Source organism: Pundamilia nyererei, unplaced genomic scaffold (genome assembly GCF_000239375.1).
Source record: "Pundamilia nyererei isolate P.nyererei 1_Seehausen unplaced genomic scaffold, PunNye1.0 scaffold00003, whole genome shotgun sequence".
Classification (NCBI taxonomy): domain Eukaryota; kingdom Metazoa; phylum Chordata; class Actinopteri; order Cichliformes; family Cichlidae; genus Pundamilia; species Pundamilia nyererei.
In genome coordinates this window covers 8,529,160-8,548,381 of record NW_005187404.1, presented here as the reverse complement: position 1 = coordinate 8,548,381, position 19,222 = coordinate 8,529,160, and the positions used below count along the sequence as shown (strand labels likewise).

General features: G+C 42.2%; 1 protein-coding gene across 2 annotated transcripts in view; it reads left to right on the top strand.

Annotated features, from left to right (window-relative positions):
• Positions 1–18,726, top strand: part of arhgap35a (Rho GTPase activating protein 35a) — a 60,994-nt gene extending 42,268 nt beyond the window's left edge. For both annotated transcript variants that reach the window (XM_005720882.2, XM_005720883.1), the window contains exons 3-7: positions 5,061–5,193; positions 9,939–10,016; positions 12,121–12,252; positions 13,809–13,914; positions 14,822–18,726. In XM_005720882.2, the coding sequence (XP_005720939.1) occupies positions 5,061–5,193; positions 9,939–10,016; positions 12,121–12,252; positions 13,809–13,914; positions 14,822–15,293 (921 nt within the window). In that variant the 3' untranslated portion in view covers positions 15,294–18,726. The remainder of the gene's footprint in view (positions 1–5,060; positions 5,194–9,938; positions 10,017–12,120; positions 12,253–13,808; positions 13,915–14,821) is intronic.
• The last annotated feature ends 496 nt before the right edge of the window (positions 18,727–19,222 follow it).

Genomic DNA, 19,222 nt, shown 5'->3' with positions numbered 1-19,222 from the left:
AGATTAAAGTGTCTAATGCTAAAGTAAGGTAAAATTATTTTTTAAGCAAAAGAAGAAAACCTTTGTAATGGTTAATTTTAAATATTCAAAACATGCCAGGTTTACTTTTTAATATATTTGCCTCACATATAATTATAATGTATAGAAAATCTGTATGAAAAATACCTCAAAGGGGCAAGTGTGTTTACATATAGTTTATATAAATTCATCTGTATACATGTAGAAAATAGACGCATAAAATGTCCATAATCTCCAATATGATTAGTTCTTGTTTGAGATTGAACAGCTGTTTGCTGTTGCGATTAAATGTGTTTCTAACTAAACTCAAGGAATTTCTAATGAGTTGAGAAAGATCTGTCTTCTCTGAAGCTTAGCCCACTGATAACATGACATATACTGTAGGGGGTTTGTATAAAAGGATGTCTGCAATATTTTTTCACTGACCGCTCTGTGGGATCCCTCTAAACTACCCAGATCATCAGAGATAATGGAGGCAAACTCTGGTCAGTAAACCTCTATACCAGAAAGCAGAAACTCTTAATGAATAGGGACAGAGCCGTGGTATAGACTGTGCTATTTCATCTGTCTGTGTCCATCTCTATCTGGTATCTTCAGGTTTCCCTAGAGGAATAATGTTAGACATTGATCTTTTGCAAGGTTCTTAAACGTCTTTCTATACTGGCACTTAAAACAGATTAAAACAGATACTAAATCACTGCAGACTTTTAGAAAACTAGGTGCTAACATCCCTGCTAATAGCACTAACAAGCAAAAAAACAGAATAAGAATATAAGGAAAGTAATCTTTGTTTCAAATTAAAACCTTCCTTTTTAGATTGATCTACGGTATGTGAAGTCTGTATGTAACAGCAGAGTACTATATGTAGTGTAATGTGTAACTTAGGGCCGTGTTTTTGTTGCTTTTACTGTCGTACTGCAGTGAAGTTTTGACTAAGACTGGACTGATTATCTTTATTTGCTTCCTTCCGTTACTTTTCTCATATTCTCAGTTTGGTCTCCTGTTCTTGCTGATTCATACTGCTTCTCACATTCCTGTCACTTTTTTCCTCTCCCCCCATTATATTCTTGTCTTTTGGACACACGTATCTCCTACTTTACTTGATTTCTGTCTCCTCATTTCTTTTCCTTCCTGTGCTTGTCTCTCACCCACATGCAGTGACCTTACAGTGTTCGGCTTATCAGCCTGGTATGCTGTTCATTCACACACATGGTGCGGTATAGAAGTGCCAACTGAACAGCAGTTACATCTGTGTATGTTGTGCTTCTGTGTCTGTGATAATTACCATGGCTGTCAGCAGAGAGGAACAGGAGGGGGATGATTAATGTTTTCACACACTCAGATGTGATGTCCAAGTACCTGAATAGAAGCTGTCCTCCCGGATAATTCAACTGCTAAGATCGCATTCTGTAGCACTTGTTGCCATTCATCCCACTGGGGGGGAAAAAGTGAGAACCTTTAAAACACAAGGTAGCAGGATTTGTGAGCAGACTAGTTCAAGTAGTACACTCAGTGGCACTTTATTATGTACTTGCTAGTATTGAGTTAGATCCTTTTGCCTTCAGAACGGTCTTAATTCTTTGTGGCATGGATTCAACAGGGTGCTTTGGGGCTATATTAACATGACAGCATCACACAGTCGCTGCACAGTTGTCACCTGCACATCAATAATGTGAATCTCCTGTTCCACCAAATCCCAAAAGTGCTTTATTGGATCAAGATCAGGTGACTGTGGAGGCTGTTTGAGTACAGCGAGCTCACTCTTATGTTCAAGAAGTCAGTTTGAGATGCCGTGAGCTTTGTGGCATGCTGTTATTCTGCTGAAGCAGCCATCAGAAGATGGGTACGCGGTGGTCCCATGGTCAGCAACAGTATTCAGGTAAACTGTGGCCTTTAAAGAGCCCCAAAGTGTGCCAAGAAAATGTCCTCCACAATGTTATTCCATCACCAGAAACCTGAACAAGGCAGGATGGATGCATGCTTTCATGTTCATCCCAAATTCTAAACGTTGATGCTGACAGCAGCCATGCCACATTCAGAGTCACTTAAATGTTCACTTAAAACTTCTGCAGATCAAATTAACGATGTATACATGCCTAAATGCATTAAATTCCCACGTGATTGGCTTGCATTAAAAAGCAGTTTTGCATGTACCCAACAAGGTGGCCGGTGACTGTATGTTAGCAAGTACACAAGATGTAATAGCTGTGATTTTTACACAACCATACGCTTTGACCCTCTCTATGCAAAGGGGCAGAGCAAAAGTGGATCCATAAAAACCCTGTGATTTAAATTTCCAGTCATACCGCCCTGTACTACATGACACATTTTAAACCCACACATTTCCAAAGGAAGAAAAAAAAAGCCAACAGAAGGTAGGCCAGTGTCAGCATCATTAGTTATATCAGTGCCCATGATTTGTGCCCTACGGCATGTCTTGGGATCTGGATATCCACATTACAAGCCATTATGGCTTAATTGTGGTTGTAACAAAGTGATCAAGTTCCATCACCTATTTTCTAAGCAGCTGTCTGAAAGATAAGTGTCCATTTTCAGTCTGCTGCAGCCTGAAATCCCTTCAGGAAGGCATTTTATTGAGTTATTTGGTCATTTCAGGGAGATGTATTGTGGCAGTGCCTCTCCATTGGCAAACAACCAGCCATTCCTGTTGTTGGCTGGTCGGGGTTAACTCAGCCTGTTTTTCAGTTGTCTTTTACGTGACTGTTTGGCGTTATGCAGTGTAAACATTTTCTTGGAGAGAGCCTTAGGGCGCTGTCTACCAATCTGAATCATGACGTCTAGGAACAAATAATGGAAGCTACACTCTTAGCCCATTTTAAAGCCCTCTTTACCTCAGGCGCTGACCAACTGTGTTTGTCCTGATCACCCTCCCTCAGCGAGAGGCCGGAAACGTTTCCTCTCTCTTTCGTCTGCACCTTTTTTTTCTCCCCCTAACTTACTCAGCCAGAAAGAAAAGTGTTTGAAATTCTTCAGTCACCCAGTTTGTTCACTGACTTCATGCAGGAAATAAAAGGCAGGGAGACAGTCAAACAAAAGGCTCAGAAACAGCCATGGAAAGAAAATGGAGATGAGAGGAATAAGAGTTATGACAAAACTTTTGAGTGGCTTTGTGTTTCAGTGTCCTACAGTGTGTGTAAATGCTCACTGTGGTGTCTGCGTGTTATTGTTGAGGATCTGTTGTGTTTTGATTTTGTGGTAGAGGTCTGTTTTGTCTCCTCAGCGCTGGCAGCATATCCTGTCTCAGTCAGCAACTGAAAGGAGTGGCCAGAAGGCAAAACTGCAGGGAGAGAAGACAGTAAGAGAGGAGAGTGGATGCAGGAGGAGGGGGTGGGCGTATAGAGACAGTCTGCTAAACTGAGATAGGGCACAGATATACAACACGCTCAGTGTGACAGGACACAAATAAATTATGAGCTGCAACATGGAGCTCGAAACCAAACTGGCAGCGAGTTATAACAACAATAGTTCTCTGCTGTTCCTAAAATTCAATTGAAGCTTTACGTTAGTGTTTTGTGAACGCATGAATACAGGGTTCAAATCTACCCCTGGTCCCATGGACGTCCCAGGGAGTGTCAGAGAGGCAGTGGAGGAGGTAGCTGGAGAGTGATAAGTGAAGGAATTCGACTTAGGAATCTGCTCATGTGGGGTTATGATGGAACGATAACTGGGAAGCTGTAACTGACTGGCTGAGAATCTGCAGGTATTTAACATGTATCACTTAGTGTAAGTCCAGACCTTAACGGGATTCTTGAAGGAGGTGCAGACTCTTCTTGGAATACATTGTTATACTCTTATCTTTTGACATTTAGGGATTTTTTTCACTTGAGCTTTTTTTGTCAACCGAAGCGCTGACAATGTTCTTTTTTGTAAAGGCTGTCATAGAGGAGCGTCTTGAGGCCAATGCAAATACTTGGATGCAAAATATATTCTTATGTATTTGTTTGCTAACTAAGCATCGCCTAATATTTTAGCAGTTAATACGATTTAAGAAGGGAAAATCACAGTGAGTGCGCTAATGACTGAAGAGTGAAACTCATTGGCCTATGTAAAATTGAAGCTCTTAAAAGAATGTGATAAAATGAAACTACAGTTAAAGGTAAGACACATACAGACATAACTCTAGCCTACAGTCATGTGCTAATAATGGCCTTATTCATAGAAGGCTAATGAAAAATATCTTGCCATGGCGATGGCAAAAAACTCCAGGTGAGCCTTTGTTAATCTGCCCGGTCTTAATGAATCTATCACCACTTGTTCCCTCGAGTACCACTGAGAGTGAGTGTGAATATATGTGCAATCGAAAATGTTTGGCAGAGTGCAGCGAGGCCAGTATCTGGAGCAGAGGGCACGCCGTGCTTCTTCCCTCTAATGAGCACTCCTCTGCTCCTTTTCTTGTGTCTGTCAGGCCTGCACTGCACCAGCAGCCTGTGTGTCCAGCCAACCATGCATCTCTGGCTCGACACCCAGCCTTCCAGGCCAGAGCCTCAGGGGGCTGACAGACATACTAGAGATCCAGGGCTCAGAGGCCTTCAAATATCCCTGCTGAACACCATTAAGGCACAGCACAATTACTGCTGATGCCTCAGCCATACGGAGTAACAGGCAAAAAATGTTGCAAGAGTGTATCACAACTCCCATAACGGTAGTAAGAAAGTATTTAAACAATGAATAAGGGAGTTTGATTATCTGTTAACAGCAGTGCGCGTGCGGTAGCAGAGAGAGAAACAGAAACAGAATGCCATACAAAAGAACGAAGAGATAAAGTGATGAAATAAGTGATGCATATCTCTCAGGTATATGCACAGATCAGGGCTTAAGGCAGCCATATAAGTTTAACCTTTTAAGGAATGTGCGGGATAGGTGCATACACGTCTCGTCTCACAGTTGCTAACATAACAACACAGTCACATTTAAATAAGGTCATGGCCATTTCAAGACCAGTGCCACCAGGAAATGTTGATGTTCTTCTTTTGTTTGCTACCAACATTCTGATATATCTTTTTTTTTTTTTTTCTTCCTAGAAACCACGATCCAAACCCAGGCATTCCATCTCAAAACCTGGCTACTTTGGCATGCCACTATCCACTGTGGTCACTCCTGAGAGACCAATCCCAGTCTTCATCGAGAAGTGCATCCATTTCATTGAAACAACGGGTAAGGATCTGTACGGACGCCTAATGGCATCCAGTGCAGTGCATCGCAGGTTCTTGTGTTTCAGTCGTTTAGCTAATAACTCTTATAAAATGACTTTGTTGTTGTGGCCCTGCATGTACTACAGCTGCTTCCATTAGTGTGAATCGTTTCTTTTCTGGTGGATATTTCCTTATCCGTCCTCTCTTCTTGGTCGGTTTACATTTACATTCACGCATTTTCTTTGTCTCTGTTGTTCTTTGCTCAGGTTTATTTGATGATTGTGCCTAAGCCTATAGGTGGGCTATACAGGAGAACATCTACAACCCACTTTTTAATAAGGAAAAGAAAATGAATTGAATTTGAAATCATTCACATAAATATTAAAGGGTTCATGTGGCATGTTGCAAGTGGTTCATGTAAAAGCATCAAAGAAAACATGGCCGTGGTTATGGTGACAGTATTTTCTGTTGCCTTAGAAACAGAATCATTGATTTTAAGCAGCATAATTTTTCTTTAATATGAAGTATGTTAGAATATTAGTATGAAATATTCTCATCTGCTCTGTGTTATGTGAATTTTGCAGCTGTGTTTCGCTGACAGGTCTTTAGTCTGTTGCCTGGCCTCTTGTCTCCTCTCTGCAAGCGCAGACACACGCGCTCCGATAGCTTCCTCTAACCTTGCTACCCTGTTGCCATGCTCCTCAGCTGCCCCACTGCCCTAGGATTGCCAGCTTGCTTCTCACTCTGTTACCAGCTGTTACATTAAACCAGAAGCAAAGTCTTGCGGGGTCAGTGCGCGTGTGAAGACATCGCACGCCTCTCCCTCTTCTCGGCTGGATCCATAAAAAGGATTTTAGCTACTCAAGGTGTCAGTTAATAAAAAAAATGTGCACACATTAACTTCATAATGGGAGTTGCATTTGGCCAAGCTTACTGACATGCCAGTGCATTCCACTGTAATCTCTGTCCTGATTAAAGACTCAGTATTTGTGGATTACTGCGGCCTTACAAAACATCCGCCTTCCTCTGTGCAGGAGCGTAGGGGCAAAGCTCTCGATAACAAAGCGTCATGATAGGTTTCACCTCGCCCTGTTCAGATGTTCACTGGAAGTGGCTACAGCAGTTGCACCTGGTTAAAGTAGAAAAACTGGTTGCATATGCATTCAAGTACGCACAAGAGTGAATTCCAAGCTCCTCGGGAGGTATTTTCCACCTATTATCCTCACTCGCTGCTTTGTAGTATTTCTCCTAATGCGCCGTTTCCTTTCCCCTCGTCTCTTTCTGTGTCCTTGTTTCTCAACTTCTTTCTCCTGATCCGCTCCTCCTCCTCCCTCCATCTCTCCGAGTACCTACACTTGTCACATTTGATTTCCTTCATCTTCTTCCTAGCACACATTTCTTTTTCTTTCCCTGTCCTGTTGTCACCCTTGTCTAGTCATCATATTTTTTCCCTACTGTTCTCAAATCCTGTGTTTCCTCTTTCATTGCTTTCGGTCCTTCCCCCACACCTTTTGTTTGCATGCGGTTGGGTGTGTTTTAGTTACACCATGGTTATGAAGTTTCTTTTCTGTGTTTGGCTTGTTTGGGTTTTACCTAGGAGTATAGGCATGTGTAAGCAGTATAACTTCACACATCTTATTAACCAACAGCGTGTGTGTGTATGTATGTATGTATGTATATATATGGGGCACAATTCTGGGACTGGAAGGGGAAATGAGCTACAATGTGCTATTTAGTTTTGATTGCAGCTGCTGTAAAGTCAGACTTTACTTATCCTATCTGCGTCCGTAATCTCTGGGTATAATCACACTCTCAGGAAATTACTTTACAGCACTGACACTATGTTTGTCACTACAGTGCGAGCTGGTAATGAGTGACGTTGTCAAGCTGACCTTGGACCTGCCGCTTTAACCTACATCCTTCCCTTTTCCTTTTACCTCGAACAAAAACACTTAGCGCTAACTTGAAGGAAGACTTCAGCCCGAAATCAAATAAACATGTTTTTCCACCAATTTGTCCATCAAATTCGATTTGGTGTGAGTTACCCAGGTTTGGAGATACTGGATGCAGAGATGTATGCCTTCTCTTGAATATGATGGAAATTGCCTTAGCTCATCTTGCACTGCTTAAAAAGAAAAATACATCTGAGAAACTCTGTGAAAGTGTCTCTTTCCTGACGTCATGACCCAGTTACTTAAACTACTTTATACCAAACTATATCCACCAGCCAAATTACGCTTGCAGTTAGCTTTCAGCTCAGGTAGAGGGATGGTTGGATGGCTTATTTCACCCTTCTCGTGCCATTATATTCCAACATAAGCCAAATATCTCTACAGTCAATATCTCAAAAACTAGAACTTCAGTGAAAGAGATGATCAATATTTTGTTTTATAGTCTCGCTTCAAACCCTGTCCCTGCTTATATGCAGCTGTGTAAATATGAAAGGTAATCCTCCAGTCCTTAATATATACATAAAAAGCCCCACAAATGTTCATAATCATATTTTTTTCTGGTTGTGAATAAAACACTTTTTTTCTCTTCTTGTAGTTTCAATCCTAAAGTCTTCTGTTGCTTCTTTTATTCGTGCTTCATTGCTCACTCTCTTTGTCCTTGAGAATAATAGGAGTGGATGTGATATTTTGTGTTATTTTCATGCATTCTGAGCTTGTAGAAAAGCAGCTATATAAAATCAATCCACAGCGACTGCTGTTATCTCTTCTCAGCTCCGGCTTTCTCAGCGTGGTAGTCGCAGTGTGCTCTGCTCATGGGTACTGAGGTGATGAATGTGTCTTAGCGTGTGCAGGCATATCTGCCGGCCGTACAAGCCTCCATAGCGACGAAAAGGGCAGCACCCAGCGACCGCTCGTCTCCATGGTGAACTATGAAATCAGCCTCTGGGCTGCTGAACCCTGAGAGAGACTGGGATCTGGGCTGATGTGGGATCAGCTGGAGTGGTGTCAGATAGTAACACTCTGCAGAATTGCAGCCTCTAACGCGGCGGGAACATTTATGGCACTCTTGGTTTGTGTGATTGCAGGCCCACAGGCATTTTTGACCATTTGATTGCTCCTGGAAGCTAACAAGTCACCACAGATTAGTGTAGTTTAGGTTTTTGTTCTGGTTTAAAATGTGTGTGCAGTGCTTAAAGGTATATGCACCAAAGCTGACAATAATTCATTTGTTGAATATAAACTGTTTTATGAATTGGAAAAGCCTTAAAAAGGTTATTACTATATAAGAAAATGTCTGAGGGGGCAGAAAAAAACTTGTTTGTCATAGGTACATTTTTATTTTTGCCGTGCCCCCGGAGTGATTTTATCAGGAGGACAAGGAATTTTTTTTTTCCACCTTCTATAGCCACTAGCTTCTTCTCATTGTCCCCTAACCTCCCTCAGTAGTGTGTTTTGGAGTTTTCCATCCTTCTGGTTAGCCCTCCTTATCTTAATCCCTTTATTTTTTTCTCATTCTCTCTTTCATCAGTCTTGACTATGCATCCTCACACTCCCCCAGTGGCCATCCCATCCTCGGGTGCTTTTTCTATTTTGCACCTATCTCTCCCTCACCACACCACTACTACACTGCTCCCTCTCCGTATCTGTCCTCCCATCCCTGTTTTCCTAGTGTCTGGCTCGAAAAGCTTTTGTGGGTAATTGATTGGTAGGAGGGGAGGAGATCAATGTTGTATGCCTTGACTGAGAGCTCTCTCATTTCCTCCCTGCCTGTTCCTTTCAGGCCCCATTTTTTTTCTGCCACTCCCCATCTCCTTTACTCCCTCTGGATTGCTCTTTGTCTTCTTAGATTGCCACCAATGTGTCAGCGAATACAGGATTTTAAGGATGTAGATTTGGGGGGGGGGAATATATTAATTAACCAAAATGAAGTGCACTTTCATTTATGCTGGCACTCCATGTGTCTTTCTGTCCCACTTTGGCTTGTTTGCAGTTTTTCCAATTTGTTCATTAGGTGTGTGTGTTCTGGACTACTAGCAAACTTTCTAATATGTAAAGAAAGTGTTTGCCATAGTTGGTATGAAAAATCAGTGCATTTGTCAAAAATTATAGTAGGTTATATTAGAATAGATTATTGCAGTAAACAGATTATAAAATCCAACAGCCTGACATAATAAGCATTTAATTGGCTACCTCAATCATGTTGCATTAGTGCGCACCTGCTGTGAGCCATTAAAAGTCTGGAAAAACACAAATTTAAACAGTAAGCAATAGGAGCAGTAAGGCTTGTAGGAAAAGTAGCACTCATTGCTACTCTTTTGTCTTGTGTTCGTGGTTTGAGATCTCATGTTTGAGGGATGCATATTTGCTACAATTCTTTATCGGTCTGTTCAGAATGTCAAATCATGACTTGGAATTTTAGCTTGATTTCATTGCTTTTCTTATAAAGTACATATTATTGTGGTTGAGTTTATTGACTTTAACTTGGAGAGAAAAAGCTTGTGAAAAACAAATTACAATTTCTCATGTTATTTTATAGCATTGTGGCACTAAGATGGCCTGAATTTCTCACAATGGACCAATGGGCTATTAGCAGACCTGCAGGAGTGCTTTATGGGGTTAATAAATTGTGCTAATAGTGTGTTTAGATTGAAGGGGACATAGGCAAAAAGCACAGCCTTCAGTAGCTGTACTTTTTCTCACACAATTCTATGTTATTTCAGCAGCTCCCACGTATAGTTGACACTTGTTGCAAATTAAACATATGAAAATAACTGTGAGCTAATACCATTGCTCTCTTTCTTTCTCTTTCCACCAGGCCTGAACACAGAGGGCATCTACAGGGTCTGTGGGAACAAGGCAGATATGGAGAGCATGCAGCGGCAATTTGAGCAAGGTGTGTTACTTTGTGCCTACTGTACTCACACGTACATGTGCACATATGCCTCAGATGCACACCTACAGGTGTCTGTCTGCTTCTATCTGTTACAATCTTGTATCACCTTAATTAACCTTGGAGCATTAATTCTTCTGAGGGAATTAGCCTTCACTTCCTCTTAGATTGCTGCCTCCTCCATCGTCTACCTACTTCTCTGCGCGCTTGCAGCTTCACTTGGTACAAGAGCCCTCGATGTGTGTCTCCATGCATGTGGCTGTCTGGTGTGGGCAGTTAATTGCCTGCAGATTGGTTTGGTTAATGAAGCTTGCAGCTGCCGAGATAGATGGCGCAGAAAGATGGCTCGTGTGTGTGTGTGTGTGTGTATTCATGCATCCACGGCTGGTTGAGGTTAAATCCTACTCTGGTAATCAGAGTTGAAACCCAGTGTTGAATCATTCTGAGCCTCAGGCTGATGGGACAAGACAATTACAGGTGAAGCTACAGCGCAGGTGTCTCATAGCAGTGCTGAAGATGGCACTTCGTCACTTCCACGAAGATTCAGATAACTCATCACAGGTGAAGCAGCATCAGAAGCTCTATGCTTGGAAACTCTAAAAGTGGGAGCTCAAATCAGACTTTCAAGAACTTGTTAAACTGAAGCTGTGAGACTTGTCTGTTTTGCCTCTTTTTTTCTGCACATACTACCTTTGTAAAGTAACAAGTTATCAGAAAATGGCTTTTTTAATTAAGTCTCCCACACACACGCTCTCTGGGAGAGTGGTGCTCTATTGGTTTCTTTCTTTGCTCAAATTAACTTTACAATTATCTGTCGTTGATTGTTCTATTTAACTATGTTTATTAACTAAAATGATTTGTGGTACATCAACAGAGATGCTATTTGATATAGTTTACTTTGATAATTATATCAAGTAAACTATGAAGTGAGAAGTCTGTTTGGCCAGCCTTGTCTCTAAGATGTGTGACACTGGAAGCATCTAGGAAAATTGGCATTATGACGACCTAGCAAATTGAAGTGCATCATCATATTAAACAAAAATTATTTATATCATCTCCCATTATTTCTACAAGGCACTGCTGTTAATGGGAATAGATCTCGGAAAGTTTGAAATATTGGGTAAGGTTTACAAGATGATACTGAAACCTGCTATGATCTATGGTTTGGACAGGAGGTGGAACTGCAGGTGGCTGGGTTAAACAGGCTAAGATTTTCACTGGGAGTGACGAGGAAGGACAAGATTGGTAATGAGTACATCAGAGAATCATCTCAGCAAGAATGACCTGGTTTAGACAAGTGCAGAGGAGGGATGGTGAATATATTGGACAAAGGATGTTAAAGATGGAGTTGCCAGGCAGGAAGAAAATAGAAATACCACAGAGAAGGTTTATGAATGTAGTGATATCGTGATATGAAGAGGATTGGTGTGACAGAAGGGGATGCTAGCGATTGGGTGAGACGAAAGATGGACCCCTAAAAGGAGCAGCCCAAAAAAAAAAAAGAATAAGCTGTCATTCAAGATTGCATTATGTCATATGCTGCTGTATTGAATTTGTGTAGTTTTATATTCAAAGGAGAGTACAATGAGCAAAGAAAAAAATAGTAGCACAGAATGAAAAGTTAATCGGTTCCATGGATGCAAAGAAGTCTTGATCAAACGTATTGACTGATTGGCCAAAAGAATAACACTGATAATCGCACAACAGTGGCATCAGTTCGGTGAATGAATTTTGCACTGGCTAGGCTATATCTTCAAAGATGGCACAAAGAGCCGAAAGACAGTTCAGCTATTTTTCATAATAGAGATTACTCTCTTTCCCTGCAGCAGAGGGGGACTAAATAATGAGGAAAACAATAAATATGTATGCATCCCTACGTGGTACCATTTTGTTCACTGTCCTCAAATGTATTAAATTGCCTTCTTTTACTTGTGTGGTCCAGGGATAAAGCATTGATCTCATGATACCGGCGTGATGACTAGATGAAATTAGAAGAGTTATTTTTTCTTATACATTCTATGCATGCACAGTTGTGATGTATATATTTGGCATACATCTGTCTTGCATTTAAAATGTCGAATTTCCCTTTCATTTTTTTCCCCCTTAGACCACAGCCTCGATCTGGTGGAGAAAGACTTCACCATCAACACAGTGGCAGGTGCCATGAAGGCCTTCTTCTCTGAGCTACCTGACCCTCTGGTGCCCTACAGCATGCAGACAGAGCTGGTGGAGGCCTTCAGTAAGTCCTGGGGCTGTGGGGACGGTGAGGTTGAGGCATGTGTGGGGAATTCTGCACTAAAACCCGAGGATGGATTGGATTTTGCCTGAAATCCTTTCCCCTTCATTGTAACTTTTCTTTAACCTAACAAGCAATACTCCTGCAATCCAAATCCACCCATGGGGAGAATTGGATTTGTCACTTGGTAAAGGGCTGGAAACGGGAGGAGGAGAAATGGATGGAGGGGAGAATATTTAAGGCTTTGAGAAGGAGGATGCGGGGCTGATTGCGCAGCGTGATGAGGGATGCAGGAGCACTAGGGTCTGGATGAAGTCATGAGAAAATATGTTAGATAAACGAGAGTGCCCCTGCCCTCTCCACAGCCTCGCTTTTTCTCTTTGTGTCCTGTAATCTGTCAGAATGGAGATTTAAAGCATAGCTTAGTCTTGCATCATGCCAGAGAGATTTAACCGTGGGCCGTGAGGCTGCTGTCACTCACCGAGCTCTGCATCCCATGTCTTTGAGTGTGTGTGTGTGTGTGTGTGTTTGTTTTCTAACGCCCCCAGCGTGACCTTTCAGCTGTGACAGAGACCTGATAAAGCTCCTGCAGTCTGTACCACAATAGAGGAAAAGAAGTGAGGGTGAAAGAAGAAGAAAAATTATGGTAGAGTTGGAGATGAGAAAGGCGTCATTTGTGGAAAATAGCAAATTGGGGTTAGCAGAGAGGTGGAGAAAAAGGCGACGGAGAGAAAAGCTGGTGGGTGGATTTTTGGTGGATATTGTCATGGTGACATTACTTTAAATAAGCTGTAAGGAACTCGAGTTAAGTTTTGATCGCTCGTGATGGATGTAGAGCGGGAGGAAACTGTGACTGTGTAAAGTCGTTCGGTCCCAGATCTGTTTTTGATCCGCACTGACCTCATTGTGGGAATACAAACTCAGATTGTGCGACTGTAAATCATGTTTGTGATGTGCAGGAGAACATCTGCTGTTTCTCGCTGCTGCTCTCTGCCTCACTCACGCACACACACACACACAAACTCCCGCACTCTCAATGGACTGTGTTAGCCGGTGACGTCAGTTTGTCTGACTCACTCCTCACTGCCATCAGGCTTAACACACCCTGAGTGTGTGTCAGTGTGCGAGTGTGTGTGTGTGTGTGTGTGTGTGTTGCTGTAAGCTGCAGGACACTGTAATGGGTGTATGCATGGTGTATTTCTGCTGCAGTGTGTGCGGTCCTTGTCCAATGTTTTTTGTTTTTGTTTTTTTTTATATATTATTTTTATGAATCTAGTCTGGAGTCCGTTCAAATATTTTTGATTTTGTCAGGGAGAAAATTTTATATTAGGATTAAATCAATGTGTCCTGCACAGACCTCTGCTTTTAGAGCTGAAATTGCCTCCCCTATGCTCTTCAATCTCTCTGCTATTCAGTTGTGCTCTCCCCATCCCTTCCTAATCTTTCTTTACTCTCCACTCGCTCTCCCCTGACATCTTCTCCTCAGATTTTTCTAATCTTGTCTTTAAGCCACTTTTCTCCCTCCTGCTAACCTCCCGTCTCTCTTTGCCACCATTCAGAGATCAACGACAGAGAGCAGCGCTTGCAGACGATGAAGGATGTTCTGCGCCGCTTCCCTAAGGAGAATTATGAGGTCTTCAAATATGTCATCAGCCACTTGAACAGGTGAGTGAACGGTGGGGGTCAGAGATGGCTTCTGGCGACTGTGCTGACTACACCACTGGTCAGACAGTCAAGTGACCCAAGGGTGATATCAGTGTGATGAGCTTACTGATGACCAGAGGTTTTACTCAGTCTGAGAAATGATCGTCATTAATGCCGTGGTCACGTTATCTCTATTTTGAAATGGAGGGTAGTGGATGTTACATTTTAATTTATGTAATAAATGAATAATTCTGTTATCAGCATGTGTCAGGAAAACTGAAACCTGAATTCAAAAGTGTATATAAAATAGTGGCCATCGACCTGAGGGCCTAACCCCCTCTAAAGGTGACAGGATGATTAAATAAAAAAGAAGGGGCATATCAGTTATTAAAAAAATAAGGTTATTTTACAGTTTGGGCTTTCTTTATCTTATCAAGAGACAGTTTCACGTCTACATGGTTGTAAATTGAGAGACTCTTGAACTTCACATCATAAGAAAAAAACGTAATTATATTCTGTGAGATTCTAAACTCAAAATTTGTGAAACACGCTCATGCTCTGAAGGACCTTATCAGATCCTGGGCCAATTCAAGATTTAAGACATAAAATAAAACACTGATTTTGATTAGGTGCATGTGCATAACCAATGTCACCATGTTCCTGTTGACAGTGGTGTGATGTTGTCGATGCAACCTAGCGAAGTGAAGCAATGTCATTCCTTTACATAAACAAATAATAATGTGTGCAATCTGTTCACTGGAACTGTGTTGGTTTACTTTTATGTATGATTTATGTTTGTTTTCAAAATAATGAGTTTTTTTTCTAGAAACTTTGAGTTTTATCAAAAATGTTTCCTACAGATATTTGGGGGGGGGGTAGCCTGCCGACAATGATCATATAATTTCACTTCTTTCTTTCTGTTTTCCAGGGTGAGCCAGAACAACAAGATGAACTTGATGACCAGTGAGAACTTGTCCATCTGTTTCTGGCCCACGCTCATGAGACCAGACTTCACCACCATGGATGCTCTGACTGCTACCCGCACCTACCAGACAATCATCGAGAGCTTCATCCAACAGTGTGCATACTTCTTCTACAATCAGCCACTGGCTGACGGCCTCCCTGGCTCCCCCACGGCTACGCTCTCTGGAGGAGGAACCTCTGCCTACTCCTGCATGGCTGGAGGCTACTCATCCTCACCAGCTCCGTCCCCAACTCCCTACGTCCTCCCTGCCACTCCACCTGTTATTCCTCACTATGGTCCTCCTATCCACCATCATTCCCATCAGCATCAGTCCCCATCCCATTCCCCGCCTCCTACTCCCCAGTCGCCGCTCCCGGCCCTGCTGCCGCCCTCCCTGCACCCGCATCACCCCCCGACAGAGCAACACACACTGTGAATCAGGGATCAAGGGAAAGCGGAGGGGGAAAAAGCAGAAGGATAACAAGATTCAGTTTAAAGGTTTCAGAATGAGAGATTTTGAAGTTTTGGGAACGATGTGAAGGAGATGAATTGAAGTAGGAAGTTGGGAGAGAGCGAGTGAGATGCAGTATGTACAGGGAGAAGAAGGGGGGCATTTATTTCAGCCTTCAGTGCTTTCAGAAAAACGGACACACAGAAGCAAGGAAGGAGAAACACTGAGGAGCCTTTGAACTGACAGTATGATCTTTCTCCCTCCCTGCCACTTTATCCCTTTCTGTCTCTCAGTCTCACTTCATCTAGATCTGCCCTCCTTGCCTTATAGCAAATCTACAGACAAACAGGCAAATGAAGAGTCAGATGTATCAGTAATTGTTAAAGGGACTCAGGGAGGGACTAAGAAGTAAATTACAAGGGTGAATGTGTAGTCCTTTATGTTGGGATTGCTTCAGCGTACACACAACCATGCACTTAATGCAAACACCCAGTGGCCAGTGTGCCTCCAACAGCCATTCTCCTCAGTCCCTTAGCTTCTGATTGTGCTGGGAAATTTGGTGGCCTGCACACGTTTGTTTTTTCTTTTTCTTTTTTTCTTTTTTTCTGCAAATCAATCCACCTGCTGTATGTAATTGGAGGCTGCATCTGAGACAAAGTGGATAAGAGAGCCTGAACACACATTTGTTTCTTTCACCACTGTACAGAGGACTTGAGCAAGAGACACGAGTTGCTGCTCACCCAACAGGATGTTCTCCTCGATCACAAATTCCTATCTGTCAACCCTTTACTCTGCCGCACACACACACACACACAAAATCAGTTTTAGTTGAGGCAGTACGCCAAGCACATTTAAAAAAAAAAACAAAAAAAAACAAAAAAAAAAAACTCACCCGACTGGATCTACTGGGCAGCAAATTAGAGCAAAGGATTGTGGGCACTGTGCTGTCTATGCATTTTTGGGAAGGCTCCTCCCACTCTCTGTCACTTTGAACTTCATCCTCATGCTCTGTTCTCGTAAACACAAACAGCTTAAAATGTGATTATTTTATTTTATTTGGTGAAAGCCTTCAGTCAACGTTCCCATTACCACTGTCCCCATTTGTTTTTATTATGTTGTTCATTTATGAAAAATCCCAGCCGAACTGGCAACTAGTGTAATGTGTGGCTGGCTGGCTGGCTGCTTCCCTGAGCACACCTGTATCCCTGACGTTTTGTTGAAATTCCCTGCATTAGACAGAGAGTGGAAATAATTCCAGGTTTGGATCCCCGCCTGTCATGTTTCTTCTTTCACGCTGTGGTGGATTCACGAGTGAGCTGGTGCTGCAGTTTTCATACCAAGGACCTTGTTCATAAAGCACTTTTCTGAGCACTTTTAAGGCACATTTTAAATTGGAGCTGCCATGACATGACAGCCACTGTTCACTTTATTGTCAGTCCACCTTACTGTCTCTTTCTGAGAGCACACCACTGACATCTAGAGGAAGAAATGGGTATTGCCGTTGCTTCCACTGCTGCATGGGCGTAGCATCCTTCTCCTACTGTGGTTTGTGTTGCTTCAGATTCTCTCTTAGGTGCAATTGTCAAGAATAATCTGTCAAGTAGGTTAAACTTAGGTGTAAAATTATAAATTAAGCAACTGTGGCAGTTTTAAATCTGGTAAAAATCAGTTGAGATTACATAGATCCTGACAGTGGAACCGCAAAGCATGTGGCCACATTGCAGTTGGTTAAGCATGCAGTGAATGAAATTGCCTTTGTGTCTTTAGTTGTTAGTCCCCTGTGGGCACAGACTCAACATTCAGCCCTTTGTAAAGGAGTCCATTCCACTACCCAGAAGTTATTTTAGAGAAAGAATATGAAGCCTTAGAGACTGAGGCACAATGTAGCATTACATGCAAGAAATAAGAGCTGGAAGTAAGGCTCAAGCCTTGAGAGGTGGGAGGCTTTTTAATCCTTGGAAATTATTGGTAACCGCTGCTCTAGGCCCCAGCGTGTTGTCCTCTCATGAGACAGTGTTTAGAGACATGTCTCTAAAACAAAGATTAAAACCTGCTCTTGGTGGACGCAAAATGTAATTTGCAAGAGTGCAACCACTACGCCAAACTCCCTCCATCGTGACTGTTACGCCGCCGCTTCCCCTCGTCATTCGCTGTCCAAGAGAGACAGTTGGGTCCGGGAGAGACAGCAGACAGAACAGACAGTCCATTCATCCGTCTGCATGACTCGAATGAATTCCTCTGCTCACAGCCTGCTGTTACCGTAGAAACCAGCAAGATGGGGCTCGAGGAGAATTGCTGAGCCCCGATCGAAGCAGGTTTTGCAGTGCGTGTGCATTCATGCACGTGCTTTGAGTTTGAGTAAGAATGTGAAGTTATGCGTGTTAATGTTAAGCAGATGCTCACTGAGGTCACCTGCTCTGTTTGACACTAAATTGCATCTTTGCGCGTCTCTCTCTCTCTGCCCAAAGATATAAGAAAAAAAACATTCAGCCAGTCACTGAACTCTTAAAGGAGCTTTTATCAGTCCACACTACCTATTTACTGCGTGTGTGTGAGTGTATGTACAGTTTGTGTGTAAGAGTGTGTGTTTGAGCAGGTCGGAGCTAACATGCTAGCAAGCGTTGCTTGGCAAATGGCCAGACACCAGTGTGATCCCACCGAACGTGAAGGAGAGGAATGCAGCTCCTCTCGCGGTCATTACCCAACTGTGTAACCCTGTTAGCTCGTCCAGATTACACACACTGATCCTCAGTGAAAGTGTGAGAGAGGATGGGGAGGGGGGAGCGAGAGGGAGGGAAGACAGACAGCAAACTGGTGAATGGGATCTTTATTTGGGAGACGGAGGGAAGAAGGAGGGGTGCCCACTGGTACTTGTGTGTGAACGCCGGCCAGTGGCGTTCCCTGTGTATATCAATGTGTTAATACTGAACTGACTGTGAGGCAGCCAAAGACTGGAGGGGGAAAGGGTTGAGTGAGAGATGGGAAGCAAAAGTGACAGTTTAGGAGAACATTGGATAATTAAAAAAAATTGAAAATGTGACTTTGGTTGAGCGATAATTTGTGGCTGCATTGCTTTCCTTTTTCTTGGTTTTTTTTTTCTTTTTTGCAACAATGGTGACAGATGTCTGTTAAGTTAAATTCAGAAACAAGCAAAGCTATATTCAAATGGTTGTTTATTGGTATGTTAGGGGGTCTAACACTTTTCCCTTTAGTCAGTGGTGATAGAGAAACTTTCTTTTTATGGTTTATTTTATTAATTAAAAAAAAGAAGCATTTTTAACAATTTCTTGATGAACGATTGAGAGACCAGCCCAGTATAGTGCATGATTTCTTCCGGACCAAGGAAGTGGGCTCCACCACTCTCACTATTTAAGAGATAATAAAAAAAATATTAAGAAATGATGGGGGGTGGGGTGGAAATGATACAAAAATAAATAAATGAAGTACTGTAAACTGAAATGATAACATCAAACAAAAAAAAACTTATTATTTACTGAGTATGGTAATTTGTCTCAATGGGAATGGTGTATACAGCAAGGCCTTATGTGATCTGTATCATAGTTAATAAATCAAATCTTGTAAAACTCTCGTCTCCTGTGTCTCTTTATCGGTTTAGTTACGTCATGTGTTAGGAAACCCCAAGCTACCATAACAGCCCAGATATTTCAACTGGTGAATCCTCTCTTAATAAAGCTTTGTCGTAAGAAATGAAAAAAATAAAAACGGTGTCATAGAAATTAATTCTATTAACTACAGACTGTGGTAAATATTTACAATCATTAATCGCTCTCAGTGACCAAGGTGGTGTGTGATTGGTCAAATGTTATGGGTGTACTTGTGTCCAGATGGTGTTTGGGTTATTTCTGTCAACATTTTAAAGCCTTAAAGTGGTAAAAACTGACTATTAAGTTTAT